Source organism: Falco cherrug, chromosome 15, assembly GCF_023634085.1.
Source record: "Falco cherrug isolate bFalChe1 chromosome 15, bFalChe1.pri, whole genome shotgun sequence".
Lineage (NCBI taxonomy): Eukaryota > Metazoa > Chordata > Aves > Falconiformes > Falconidae > Falco > Falco cherrug.
This window is the reverse complement of record NC_073711.1, coordinates 23561884-23576483: the sequence shown is the minus strand read 5'-3', so window position 1 is coordinate 23576483 and position 14600 is coordinate 23561884. Positions and strand designations below refer to the sequence as shown.

The 14600-nt window shown below is 55.6% G+C and overlaps 1 protein-coding gene across 6 annotated transcripts in view; it reads left to right on the top strand.

Moving 5' to 3' along the window:
- The window catches only part of STARD8 (StAR related lipid transfer domain containing 8), a 57070-nt gene extending 51509 nt beyond the window's left edge, over positions 1–5561 (top strand). For all 6 annotated transcript variants that reach the window (XM_027807836.2, XM_055727508.1, XM_027807837.2 and 3 more), the window contains 8 exons: positions 43–202; positions 499–697; positions 838–1048; positions 1309–1423; positions 1781–1996; positions 2443–2660; positions 2855–3031; positions 3694–5561. In XM_027807836.2, coding sequence (XP_027663637.2) covers positions 43–202; positions 499–697; positions 838–1048; positions 1309–1423; positions 1781–1996; positions 2443–2660; positions 2855–3031; positions 3694–3811 — 1414 coding nt within the window. In that variant the 3' untranslated portion in view covers positions 3812–5561. The remainder of the gene's footprint in view (positions 1–42; positions 203–498; positions 698–837; positions 1049–1308; positions 1424–1780; positions 1997–2442; positions 2661–2854; positions 3032–3693) is intronic.
- Positions 5562–14600: the final 9039 nt, after the last annotated feature.

Genomic DNA, 14600 nt, shown 5'->3' with positions numbered 1-14600 from the left:
GAGCTGTTCATTGTACTGACATCTGTCTGTCCCACCCCGCAGGACTGTGCCCAAGTTCATGAAGCGGAGTAAAGTCCCCAACTACAGGGACAAGATGGTCTTTGGGGTGCCACCCATCATCAACGTGCAGCGGACAGGGCAGCCACTGCCCCAGAGCATCCAGCAGGCAATGCGCTACATCCGCAGCCAGTGCCTGGACCAGGTGATGCTACAATTGCTGGCAGTGCTGTGATTTGGGAAAAAACCTAGGTTTTGGGGTCCTTTTTGTTCAGGTCATGTGGTGCTTGGCTGTGATGAGATGGGAGTGTGAGGCTGTGGGAAACCCACACCCGCTGGTGTCTCCTTGGCTGTCCCTCACTCGGGTTTCTCCCCTGGGCTGCAGGGGCGTGAGGCTGCTGCGGAAGGGGTCTCCTTGCCAGTGCTATGGGAGTCCAGCTGGGTGCCTGCTGGCGCGGTGCCTGCTCTGCACTTGGGCACCAACCCGCTCTTCCCCGGCAGGTTGGCATTTTCCGAAAGTCAGGGGTGAAGTCCCGGATTCAGGCGCTCCGTCACATGAATGAAACCAGCCCTGACAACGTCAACTATGATGGGCAGTCAGCATATGACGTGGCTGACCTGCTGAAGCAGTATTTCCGTGACCTGCCAGAGCCCATCTTCACCAGCAAGCTGACCGACACCTTCCTGCAGATCTACCAATGTAAGTGCTGGGCTGGGGACGAAAGTTGGGGTCTCCCGGGGAGCAGGCAGCTCTTTATTCATTTGGACAGAGGCAGTGCAGGCAGGTGGTGGCCCGCAGGGATGGACCTGCTGACCGTCAGCTTTGTCCTGTGCTCACAGTTGTGTCAAAGGAGCAGCGGCTGCAGGCAGTGCAGGCAGCCGTTATCCTCATGCCGGATGAGAACCGGGAGGTGCTGCAGACCCTGCTCTACTTCCTGAGTGACATTGCCTCCGCGGAGGAGAACCAGATGACTGCGGGGAACCTGGCCGTGTGCCTGGCCCCCTCCATCTTCCACCTCAATGTGTCCAAGAAGGAAAGCACCTCGCCGAGGTAAGGATTGGACTGGCTCTGGCCTCCCCAGTCTTCCTGCAGCCCCTGCCTCCCCGTCATCCCTTCCCTGTCCATTGTGGTAGGAGGCCAGTGGGTTAGGGTAAGGCATGGGGGGGACATGCAGGCTAACTGCACAGCCCCCCCATCGCTCTGCTTTGCAAAGTGGGGGTCTGCTGCTCTGTGTAGAGAAAGTAGAGCGATGGGGAACTAGAGACAGGGGTGATGCCCACCCAGTCCCAGCGATGCCTGCTCCCCTGCAGAGTGATACACAAGAGGGGCACCATGGGGAAGCCTGACCAGAAGGACCTCAATGAGAACATGGCTGCGACGCAGGGGCTCTCGCATATGATCACCGACTGCAAGAAACTCTTCCAGGTGGGTGGTGGTGGTGTGTCCAGCCCAGCATTGCCCTCCCTGGGTGCTGGCAGCAGCAGATGTGACCTCACTGGTGGGGTACTGGTCCTGCGGAGTCAGTGTGGGGTGAGATAAGGGCACACATCCTTCAGCTGGGCATCTGTCACCAATTGGTCAGCCCTTGAGCAAAGCCCAGCTGCGTCTCGTGGTGGTACAGGTCACAAGCTGCAGGACATATGTCCAGCGAGGCTGTGTCCACCCTCCCCCCCTCCTTAGTGGGATGAGGAGTTAATGGTTTTCTAGCCACCCAGGACCACTCACAAAGTCCACGTAGCATCCATCTGGCTTGCTGAAGATCTCTGTACTTTTGGCTTGTAGGTCTCCCATGACATCTTGCTGCAGCTGAGCAGCTCCTATATGGCTGCAGATGCTTACCCCCATCCCCTGTCTGACTTCATGTGTCAGGGGGAAAGCAAGGATTTACATTCCTACTTTGAGCAGAGTGTCCAGAACCTGCTCAAAGAGTCATCAGAGAAATTCAAGGGGTGGCTGAGCACCCCAGGACCCCTGAACACGGAGCTCTCCTGCAAAAAGGTAAATGCCACTGCGTGGAGGGGAGCTTGGGATCACACAGGGAAGTGTGCACGGCGTGACCACTGGGTTCTGTGGGCACCTGCTGACCTGCTAGCAATCCCGTGGTGCTTGTTCTCTTATGTGAGGAGGGATCAGCAACCCTTTACTAGAGCAGGGCCTGAGAGAGGGGCAGCTCTGGGATGGAGGGTTCCCTGTGCCCAGCAGTCCTGGGAGGGAGCCTACCATGTTGTTGTTAGCAGAGGAGCTGGCTGCCCGTGGCCAGAGCCTCTCCAGCAGCTTGAGCAGCTCCCATCCCCTCCCATCCCTCACTAACCAGCAGATGTAACCGTGCTGCTCCACGGTGGTGGGAGCTATTGGTAAAGCTGCTTGGGGGTTAGCACTGGGTGCCATTGGGAACTTGGGAGTCCTATGGGACAGGCTGCCTGACCCTTTCCTTGGCCCATCAGGTTGGAGATGGGCACCCTCTGCGCTTGTGGAAGGTCTCCACAGACGTCGAGGCCCCTCCTGCCATGGTGCTGCACCGGGTGCTTCGGGAGCGTCACCTCTGGGATGAGGACCTGCTGCAGAGCAAAGTTGTGGAGGCCCTGGACAAGAACATGGAGGTCTACCACTATGTCACGGACAGCATGGCACCGCACCCGCGCAGGGACTGTGTTGTGCTCCGGTGAGGGTGGGGAAAAACCCGAGCGGGAGAGTTTGGTCTTGGTTTGGTGGAACCCATCTGGCTCCAGCCCTGGCTGCTCCTCCCTGGGCTGCGCTCCCTCTGTGCTCCCGGTGTGGGCCCCGAGGTCAAGGCAGGGCCTGCCCGTGGGTGGGCACACAGGGACAGGAGCTGAGCGGGCCTGTGCTGTCCTGCAGGTGCTGGCGCATGGACCTGCCACGGGGAGCCTGCCTGCTCATCTCCATCTCGGTGGAACACGACAAGCTGCCGGTGGAGGGGGGTGTCAAAGCCATCGTACTGACATCCCAGTACCTCATTGAGCCCAGCGCCATGGGCCGCTCCAAAGTGACCCACATCTGCAGAGCTGACCTCAGGTAATGGGGCCCTTGGTGCCACTGCGTCAGCGGCTGCATCAGCCGTGGGGGAGGTTGGTGGAGCAGCAGGTAGTGGTGTGGTGCAGGAGCTGCTCGTCCCTCTGCTCGTGCAGCACAGGCAGGGTTGCAGCTCATGCAATACAGTGTCTGCCTGCCCAGAGGGAGGGAATAGGATGCTGGTCTGGCGCCACGTTTTAGCTGCCACATGGTTACTGGGAAGGGAGCCACCAGCTCAGTCTTGCAGTGCTGGCCATTCCTCTGGTGGCTCTGAGTGTGGCAGCAAGTCCCCTAAAGCTTCTGCAGAAAACCCGGGGTCCCACATGGGTCTGAAGCACAGCGTAGATGCTCTCCTCTCTGTGATGAGCTGTGCTGGGGTGTTAGTGGTGTGGGCTGATGCAAGGGGCAGTCTGGTCACCACCCTGGGCTGGTGCAAGCGTGGCTGGCTCACAGATTTCCCCCATTTTGCTTCATGTCTGTGGTGGGGAGCAAGGGAGGTGGGTTCCCTTTTGTGTCATGTACTGCTCGTTCATCATCCCATAGTCCATCACAGCTGGAGCCAAGGCAAGTGCCTGTCCCTAAGCAAGAAGTGGCGTGCTGCAATTTGGCCTGTGCCAGGGTCTCTTCTGCCCGCTCACCCTCCTCCGGCCTCTTCCCTTCTCCAGGGGCCGGTCTCCCGAGTGGTACAACAAGGTCTTTGGCCACCTCTGTGCCATGGAGCTGGTGAGGATCCGAGACTCTTTCCCAGTCCTGAGTCCCAACGGCCCTGAGACAAAGATCTGAGGCACCAGGAAGATGCTCTGTCCTGTCTGACATGGACTTGCCGGTGGATTTGGGCTGGGGCTCCTGGATGGGACCGTGACACGAGCAGCTGGTCGTGGAGGGGAAGGTGGAGGCTGGCACGCTCGCAGGCACATATTTATAAGCGTCCTTTTCCCCTGGGCTGGGCATTCTGCATCCCACCGTCCTGGTTGCTGCTTCAGCTGCCCCTTGCTCAAGTGTGCCACGTAGCAGGCTGTCTGCAGAGGCGAAGCCGTGCAGCCCCTGGTCTCTGCAGGAGGTTGGTGAGCAGAGGGAAAGAGAGGGGCTCTGGGGGTGACCCCCAGGAAGGCATCCCACAGGCAGGGCTGGGAAGCAGCTGGCTCAGGTTCAGCTGGGTTCCCCCATGCAAGCCGGGAGCAGCTGGGAGGGGGGTGAAGGTGCGTGGAGCAAAGCAGGAGGGTATGGGAGAAGTGAGCGGGGAGGACAGCGTGGCTCAGTAGGTCACAGTGCTGTGTTGGGAAGTGAAGGGTGGGCAAACGAGGGGTGGATTGTGCTGTGGTGTCACCCAGCGGGGACCGCCAGGAGTCACAATTTGGTAGTGGAAGAGGCGGCTGTTCTGGGAGGAGGGGGGCTACACAGAGATATATAGGTATGTCTTGAGTGGTAGAAAAAAACCTATTGCACTTTTGGTGCTGAATTTCATAGAAGAAAAAGCCCCCCAGTCCTGTGCCTCGCTTTTGCTCAGCTGAAAGCCCTCTCTTGTGCACGGGGTTTTGGTGGGGCTGAATGGGCGATGCTCCAAGCCAAACCTGTCCCTTCAAACCAGCCTACCAGCTGTTCGGAGGAGCCCCAGGGCAGCTGCCTGGGCAGGCGGGTACCAGCTGGGCAGGGGCAGTGGCCCCTCAGGGCAGTTCGGTGATGTGTGAGGGAGGGACACGGCCAGCGCAGCAGCTCCCCGTTCATATTCCAGTGCTGGGGAGAGTGGAGGAGGGCAGAGCAGCCTCGGCAGCGCTCTGGAGTGAAAGCTTTGGCCAAGGCAGCGTGAGTGCACCAAAGGGCTGTGCTCATCCCAGCTGACGAGGGGACCATGCCAGCAAAGCATGGTAGCCCAAGCTGGGCCAAGCATGTGCCAGTTGCTTGGGCCAGGCTCAGTCCCGTCCTCTGCAGTAAGGTGGGAACTACAGGTGGCAGAACCTGTGCCCCTCCTGGGTGCAGAGCTGCTTCCCTAACGCTGCTCCCTCAGAGATGACCATTCCCCTTCCCATCCCTCCCTTTCCTCCACAGAGAAGCCGTTTGCATAGCTAATAGCACCTGGGAGCTAACCTGGTTTCTCTGTTCAGGCAGGGACCCAAATTACCAGACAACCATTTCAACTGGAAGGCAACATGACCCACACACGGGAGTGGTTCCCCAGTGTCAGTTTTGCTGTAACGAATCCTATCTGTCTCTCTTTTGGTGAAAAAAAGTAACTCAGCCTGTATTCTTTGTTTTTATATATATATATTTTATATATATATAAAAATATAACTAACATTTGGGGGAGTGATTTTTCTCCTAATATTTTAAATTTTTTTTCTATCTATAAATACTTGTACAGTTGGAATATTAATATATAACTCTAGCAGTAGAGCTCAGCACGAGGTGATGCTCACTTAAAAGACGTGTATTTTATATTTAAGGGACTTTTGTATTATATGCAACTGCAGCAGATTGTTTGACTTGGATCGGGGCTGCTCTTCCGATCTGTGTAATTAATAAAATACTAATGGTATCTGCTGTCTGATGAGGAAACCTTCATGCTGAGTGATTCTCCAACAAAGGAGCATCCCAGAGCTGAGCAATGCACTCTCCTGGGGGGCTGTGGAGCTGCCTGGCAGGCTGGGGAGCCACAGGCATCCTTGTGCTGCCAGGGAGGGGCAAGTGCTGCAGTGTCCCCAGGGTAAAGCTCCTGCGGGATTTGTGCAGCTCCAGCTGCTGGGTCAGCAACCAGCCCTTCACCTTCTCCTGGAAGGAGGTGGTGGTGACTGTGCAGAGGATGGGGTTCAGTCTGCTGTGGCGGGGGAGGATGAAGATGACCACCCAAGAAGCAATGGTGCCTGTGCCAATAAGAATGCAACATTAGGCAGCCAAGGGGGGCTGCCCCCTGCCCAGGGGTAACCCACCCACTCCAGCCCATGCAGTAAAGTGGAGCGATGCCGTTCGTGGGCTCACGGCTGGAAGGACAGCCTCCCACAGGAGGGCCATGGCTGCTGCTCCCTGTGGAGAGACCAGGGGCCCAGGGAAACCACTAACCCTGTCCATCCTATTTGGGGGTGAAGAGGGATCAAAACACAGCAGCATCTACCTCAAGGCCTCCCAGCCCAGGGACTCACAGTGGGCAGCAGCCGGCGGTGGGCTGTGCTTCACAGCCTTGCCAGGGGATGTGGGTTCACCTGGGATTTCCACCTGCAGGAGGGAGAGCAGCTTGAGGAAGAAGATGGGTATCCAGCAGAGAGCACGGGTGAATGCGATGAGGAAAAACAGCTTTGTGGTGGTGACTTCCCAGGAGCAGATGCCTCTCTCCACTGTTTTGGATGCAACGAAGTGGATGGAGAACATGCTGGAGCAAGCGAAGACGATGGTGATGAAGGGCACAAGATTCAAGCCTGGAGAGGAAGAAATCTCGCTCAGAGCATAACCAAAGCGCAACCCTTGCGAGCCAGGATGGGCAGCGCGGCCAGCAGCAGGGCTACTCCGACTGTTATCACTAGAGGGGGCAGAGACATCTCGGAAGCCCTGGCTAGTCCCGAATCCAGCCTTAGCCCAGTGATGCCCATGCCCATGGCCAGCTCTGGGGTGAGGCTGGGCGCAGCGCCAGGCTGGAGCAGCGACACTCCCCAGCTCGGGGTGGAGGGCAGAGCTGACATCCCATCTTACAGGGTCCCAGCAGGGTGGCAGTACCCTGTAGAGTCATAGACCCCACTAATGGAGGCAGCGCAGGCTCTTGTGGCACCCTGGAGTGGAGGGTGGGCTAGACAGTCTTGCTCCCACCAGGAGTGCCCATCCTCCCCCACATCATCCCCGTCCCTGGGTCCTGAGCCCTGAGGTATATGATGCTGAAGAAGCTCTGGGCTGCTTGCCCAGGCTGGACTGCAGTGGGAAGCACACCCCATTCCTCCCACAGTAATTCCCAAAGGATTCCTTACACCACGGGTACGATGCTGAGGGAGAAGGCTGCAATGATGAAGTGTTAGATGCCCATCAGGCCATCTGCACCTGGGGACGGATGGACAAGGAAGCATGAGAAAAAAGCCAGTGGGCAAATGTAGCCCTTTGCCTTAACGGCACAGCTGTAACACCATCATAGTGCCGGGCAGCCGTCGCCTTTATGTGTACATATACTGAAAAGAGGTGCCTGTGAGTGCCTGTGGTGGCTGAGATGCCCCAGGCACAGAAGGATGCACAGAAACCCATCTGCCATCAGCACACAGAATAAGATGGCAGCAAAGAGGACCCAGCTGCACTGGGGGAGGGCTGGCATCCGCTGGACGGGCTCTCCCTGTGGAAGTGCTCGTGGGCAAGCTCATCTGCCTTGGTTCCCTCTGCACCCCCCACCAGTCCCTGCCCCTCTGCCACCCAGCTTACAGCATAGTGACATGATGGCCATGGTGTGCTGGCTGTGCTCCGTGGTGATGAAGGACCGCATGCAGATGACGAAGAGGGTGCCAAGGCAGGTGATGACCCAGATGAAGATGCACAGGTTGATGTTGGCGAGGAGGTTGTCGAAGGAGGAGATGCCACGACAGCTGGGCTTGCAGCAGCACACACAGGACACGTAGCTGTGTTTACTGATACTTTTTGAATTAACTGTTGGAGGGGGAAGGTTTCCTGGCTCTCACTGGGACCAGGAGCAAACACGGTCTGGCATTCACAGACCCCTGCCCCATACCCTGAACCCTGCCTGCTCACACTGGCTCCCTCCAGCCTCTCAGCCATATTTTTCCTTGTCTGGGTAGAGAAGATCCCACCCCCAGCTTCCCTAGCCAAGAGCCTGGGGAGTTGCGCAGACCAGGGGAAGGGAGATGGGGAGCTTAGGGGGAGGAAAGAGGCAGCTGCAATGCAGGGTGGGTGTGGGGACAGGGTGATGCCAGCACACAGCCCTCCCCATGACACCACTAGGGCAGGGATCTGGGGACACACACAGAGCTTGGTGGGGCCGAGCGAGGCAGCTCCCTGTTTGCACAGTACTACAGCTGGGTTTGGACACTAAGCAACACCCCAAAGCCTTTGCAAAACTGGCTGGAGGCACCCCAGTGCTCTTTGGAACACGTGCCACAGCCACACTCTTAAATCTGCCGCTATTCAGCACTGTCAACTGATAAATACAAGAGTGTGTTCCTCCAGCCCACAATTCTCAAACTAACATTTAAAAATCAATCCCTTATTCAAATCCTTCAAGTTCCATTAACAGGGATTCACATTTTCCCCTCTGCATATTATTTTAGATTAATCTTTTGAAGCCTTATAAAAGCCAACCCGTATAAGCTTAGCAAAACTTCACATTAGAAAATTACTACCAAACTGCAATGTGAAGCTCATTTCTGCTTATTAATAGATAACAGGAGAGCAAATGATTGCTTATTAGCAAGTCAGGTAGAAAATGTACCATATTTGTACTGCGAACAGACCAATTACGGAAAGGAAGATCTACAGTTGTCTTTCATTACAGGTACTTTAAAATGTGCATCTGGAGAAAATTAATGATTTTTTTTTTTTCCTTACAAAAAGAAGCTGAAGCACTCGCAGCTGGCTGTGCCGTCCTGTTTCCATCCTGTGTGTGATTCCTGTCCAGCCTGTTGATCTGCACATCTCTGGGGTTCTTGGGTCGTTGTTTCAGACCCAATTAAAAGGGCCTCTGATGGCATCACTTAATCACAGCTCCCAGCACACAGCTCAGCGCCAGTGCATGCCTTGGCCGTGAGAGTCTGCCTGGCCCACATTGCCTGTGTAGTGCGCACCTTCACAGATGTGGATCACACCTGGGAAAGCTTGGTGCTTCTGGAAGGTCAAGTTGTGGATGCTGGGGTTCTCCAGCTCTTGCAAGCCCCTGCAAAAGGGAAACCAGTGCAGGGGATGCTGTGAGTGGCCCCAGGCTGGGTTTGGGGCTGCCAGAGACAGAGGGGACTCATGAAGACACTAGCTGGGGCAGGCTCTGGGGCAGCACGACTTTCAAACACACTGCTCAGCATCTGTATCACCTGCTGGGACCTCCATCAGGAGCTGCAAGGAATTAAAGAGCATTTTGCAGACTTCTGTACGAGTGGAGGGAGCAGCTGGGAGACTAAGAGAATCCAACACCCTTGCTCTGCTGCTAGTGGCCACGTACACTGCTCCTGCATGGAGCAGCAAGGACACCGGGGCACTGCTGCTGCTGCATCTGCCCTTGGGGCAGAGGTGTACCCTGCTGCGCCTCACAGGAAAGTGATATCTGGGGAAGGAGAGGGTAGAGCAGCTCCTGCCACAGATGATTCCATCCCAGCCCTGTATCACTACTGTCCAGATAAGCTCACTCTGATCCAGCAGCATTGGTACAGGGTCCCATGGTGCATTCCCAGCTCTCCAGATAATCATGATAACAGATCCCCTGGGAGGATGGCTTGATTCCCCACCCCACTTCTGCCCTCCTGCTGCCACCCTGTGGCATCTGGCAGCCCTGTGCTCATGGAGAACACAGGCACAGTGCACAAGTCTCCTGTCCTCCTCTCCTGTGGCTCCAGGAGCCATATATCTCTCTTTGGGAGATGTGTATGACTGTGACATGCAGGAAAACTAGACCCTGGGAGAGGCCCATGCATCACTGGAGCAAATCTTCTGCACTTGTCAGCTCTGGGAGGGCACCTGGGATCAGCCTCCATGACAGGAGGGAATGGGGCAGGAGCTCTTCAGGCAGAACAGAATAGACCGGAGCCAGATGGTATTTGACATGTGGAGAGTGGGCTCGCAAGCTTTATGGTCTTCCTCAGGGACATTTTTAGCGGACTGGGATGCCAGCAGAAGGGTCTGGTTTGGCTGCAAGCTCTGGCACTCATACACCATGGGAAGGTTTTTCCATGCAGTGTCCTGACACTATCTCCCACCCCATGAATTTGATTTGGGCAGCAGGGCTAGCCATCCTCCAGCCAACAGCTGCTGGGAAAGGCTCTGGGGGCCCTGAGCAAGTCCCTACAAAATACATATAAAATTCATGAAGCTGACTGTGCTGTTGATGCTGTGTACAAACATGGGCTGAAACCATTAAATGTGAGACAGCAGCCCCTTATCTGGCCCAGAGCAGTGGGAAACGGGGCCCAGCAGAGCCCTGGCTATCCCTTCCATGCACCCACAATGGGATGGGGTCTGCACTGGCAAGCGGAGGCCATAGCCAGACCCCCAAGGTCCTCACAGCACCGTGAAGCTGCAGCACTCCTGGAAGACAGCCCTGCATGCTGCTTGGACCCTGTTCCCTTCCAGGTCCCTGCAGACTGCTGCTTCCCTAGGTTCACCCCATGCATCCCCACCATGCTCAGGGGTCATCCAGCATGATCCCTCACCTCCTGCTTGCTCCCCCCAACACCCCCAATCACCATCCACTGCAGGATGCTCCCAGCCCTTTCCAAGCCTTCCCTGCTTCAGGAGCCTGGCTGGGGAGTGGGAGCAGCGCCTGCAGCAGCCCCTGCCTATCCACAGGCAGGGTACTCACCGCCAGCCAAGCTCCAGCATCTCCTCACAGAGGGAAGCGCTGGATATTTGAGTCAGAGAGTTGTTCAGCATGTACCTAGCTGGGAGGCAACAAAGAAAAATGAGCCCATGGCACTGTATGTTTCCCCAGGTCACAGCCCTGTATATTGTCAGGTCATGTCACTGCTCCTGGACAACAGAGTGTTTCACAAGGGCTTTCTGCTGCTCTGTGGGCTCAGCCAAGGGGACACCTGCACTGCACGGGCTGCTCATGCAGAAGCCTGGGGGCAAGCTTAGGGCCAGTGGTGCAGCCAGCCCAGAGCAGCATGGCTGCACTGGCTCCCATACATCCCAGCAGAGCAGCCACAGCCGTCTGGAACAACAGAGCAAGTTCAGACACCACCACCCCAGGCAAAGACTTGGCACACGCAGCTGTTAACAGTGTCGCAGAGCTTCATTCACCTTCTTTGGAAAAGAAGGTAATGATACGGGCACATTTGGTGGCTGTGGGAGATGCTCTCCAGTGAGCTGTGACGGGCAGGTCACTGGGAGACTGGTGAATAAAAACAGCAGCAAGTGACCCTGGAGCCACAGCCAGTAAAAGCAAATTTATAGCCCGAACTCCTGCTGGTGTTTTTCCCAGCGCTTCTGCACATGCCTGTCTGCAGTGTTCCTCACTGCATGTTTTGTGACTGCAGTTTTAGATTACTTGATCTGCTAAAAAAAAATAATGGATAAACAGAGTACGTCACTAAGCAGAGTGGTGCCTCTGCCTGCAAGGTGGGAACGTGTGGCTGAGGGCACTCTGTCCCACCACAGCCTGCACGGCTCCTCCTGTGGGGACAGAGCCAGGACAGCTCTGCAGACACGGAGTACTACCCAGGTTTTGCAGAAGAGCAAAATCTTGGGGTCACAACCCCTCTTCCCCAAGCCTGGTGCCAGCCCTGGTTGCCCTCCATCCCCCTGTGCCGACGGCCTCCCTGTCCCCAGGCATGGCCACAGCAGTTACCAGTCCTGCACATCCTCAAAACCAGCTTTCAGGATTTTACAGCCAACTCCAGCAGTCACATCTCCAGCAGAGATGGTGCGAGCCCAGACCAGCAGCCACAGGTGAAGTGCTCTGCTTGCAGGTGTACACCCAGGGAATACAGCCTAAAACCTGGTATGTGAGCATGGACGTGCGCCTGTGCACTCAAACACGCATGTGTTTTTTCCACTGTAACAGCCAAACCATCTCCCCTAACGCTGACTCCAGGCTGCTGCCAAGGTTTCCAATCTGTATTCTGGACTATGGAGAAGGTGTTAAAGTCATCTTACAGTGACTGCAAAATTGTTTTTATGGTGGTTAAAGCAAATTCCTTATTCTGTATACCCACCTTGGAAATGGCTGGACCTTAAAAACCCCTTGGCTTGAGGTGACCTGGTGTGAAGACGAGGGGGTCTTCAGCAGGGTGGTAGTTTGGGAAAACAACCAATCCTGCTTGCAGTCACTGACCCAAGGAAAGCAGTCAGCAACCCAAACCACAGGCATCGCTACCCATCCTGCTCATCAGTAAGTTCTGAGGCTCTGCTCAGGCCAACCTGCCCAGGACCTGCCTGTCCCTGTCCCAAGCAAAAGCAATTAACTAGTTCTAATCAGAGCATGCTGAGAGCAGGAGATGGCATAGAGAAGCAGCAGCACCAGCAAAGCCTGCTGGTTCCCCCTGCCAGCTCCTGGGTGCGGGAGCGAGACACACTTCTCCCTTGTACCATTACTCCCCATGCACTGGGGAGGGTGAGGAAGCCACAGCATTTTTGACTTGCCCTGGAAAAGGCTGGAAGCTGCCTGGAGAAGCAGCGCAGAAGGTAGCACGCAGACACCTCCAGAGTGGGGTCTCCCCAAACCCTGCGGGAGGGCTGCCCTAACCCTACTTACAGGAAACACAACGACTTCAGCCCTGCAAACCTCACCAGGATGAGCAATCCTGTTGCACAGCATAGACACCCACCCACAGGCAGGGGCTGCCCCCCTCTGCAGCCTGAGCCCCCTTTTCAATCCTGCCTAGGAGCCCTGGCTGAAGCATTAGATCCAGCTGTGGAGTCTGGATTCCTTCACAGTCAGGGTCTGTTGGATTTTTCCTCTCTTCTGCTGTGAAATAAAGATAAATTAGAAACCATTTGGGGAATTCAGGGCCGTGCTTGGCTTCTCAAAAGTCTTCTGGCATGTTTGCATCACAGACCACCCTCTGCGAGCTGCTCATCCTCTGCTTTCCTTCCTTGGTTTAAGGAATCACTGCGCTGGTTCCAGGGCAAGTAAGAGGGGGGAAGACTGTGGGGCAGCAGACCTGTCTGAGCTGCTCCTGCAAACGCAGAAAGGGGATGAACCATACTGTTAAGCGGCCTTTATGGTTTCTCTTCTGTAGCAATACCTTTATAAGCTCCATCTGTAAAACCACACACCGCATGGGCCCAGATCAAACACAGCCTCTGAGGATAAGCAGAAAGGAAGGTTATTAGCTGTACTTTCACATTTAGGCATGTATTTTTCAAGGTGATGAAGCTGCAAGTCTCTGTGTTTAATAGTGCACTCTAAAGCCTTTTATATACGAACCACTGACATTGCAGCTTGGGAGCTGAGGCTGTCTAAGCGAAGCCCATCACTGCACCCTGCTGCTGCTGCGGCTGCTCCAGACCGCGGACCAGCCAGCTGGAACGAGGTTTTGGACAAGACTATGACCAGTCCGTGCTAAACCTGGCCTCAGTAACAGGGGAGGGAAACTCAAATAGGAGCTTCACAGAAGAGCCACAGCAGAGGCCAATTGCACCCCAGTCCCTAGGGCTGGTGGGGAAGGTGGGGAGGGGGACACCCAGCTCGGCATTGTGCCCAACACCATCACAGCCCCCAGCATGGGCATGTTAATACAGATACCCTGAAACCATCATGCTCACATCCTTCCTTTCCCATCAAGGAAATTAAATTATGGTAAATGCAAGGAAGAGTCAGGATCAGTCACAAACTCTGGGACTGGAGGAGGAACTTGCACCCACCAGAGGCGATGCAGGTCCTCAAACCCCCGGGGTTTCAGCTGTGTGATCGTGTTGTGGCCAAGGAATCTGGAAGCAGTGCAAAGGAGGAGAGTTGCTCAGACACTGCTGCTGATTAAACCTGCTTTTGCTAAAGCTGCTCTTTCCAACCTGCCTACAGCCCCAGCTCCCTTCATGCAGCCCTGCCATTGCTGGCTCGTGCATCCACCGCTCTCCCCTTTTATCACAAAGAAGCCAGAGAGCAGGATAAAGGTGGCAATACTCACAGCTTCTACAGACTCCTGTACCCGGCAAAACTGGTTGTCCAGCAAAGAATGGGTTTTATTTTTCTTCAGGTCCCTAGCAGGAAAACATCAAACCCAGGGCTAGAAGGCTAGGACAGAGGAGGGACCTTTCTCAAATGAAAACAGTGAAGACTAGACCTCCTCTTCTTGTGCAATACAAACACAATGCAAGGCATCTGCTGTTCATTAAAGCTACATTGCTAATTGCCCTCCCAATCTGCAAGCTTTATTTGCTGCAGATGATGTTTCCACACTCTCCTCCCTCCCTAGCTTCTGCTTTGTGCATGCAAAGGTACCCCAGGCCTCAGATCTGCTGTCTGTCTCTGACCCTGTGCATCTGGGCTGGAGGCTTGGCAGTGGAGGCAGGCTGCCCAGTCCCCACTCCAGGCAGGATATGGCCACTCCCAGCTCAGTGCTGTTATGGGAGGCTTGCAGCAAGCAGCTGAAGCTCAGCAGAGAAGGGTCTTTGGTTCTTTGGACCCAGGGACAAGTAAAAGCCAGGGATTTTATTTCCTTCCCTTTAAGCTTTTTTCCTGCCAGGTGGCAGCACATGCCCTGCTCGTGCCTCTCTCGGGGCAGGGGGTGCATGTACCCATTTCTACTCACATCCCAATTGTGTTGAAGGAGACCCAGGAGACACTGGTGAGGTCCTGCTCAGTAAGTCTACAGCCCTTCCCCAGCACTGGCACTGCCCTGGGAAGAGCTCCAGCCCTGCAGACACGCAGTGAGGATGTGCTGGAGAGGGCACAGGGGGCCTGTGCAGGGCAGGGAGACCCATGGGCTGGGGAAGGATGCCCAGCCAGGAG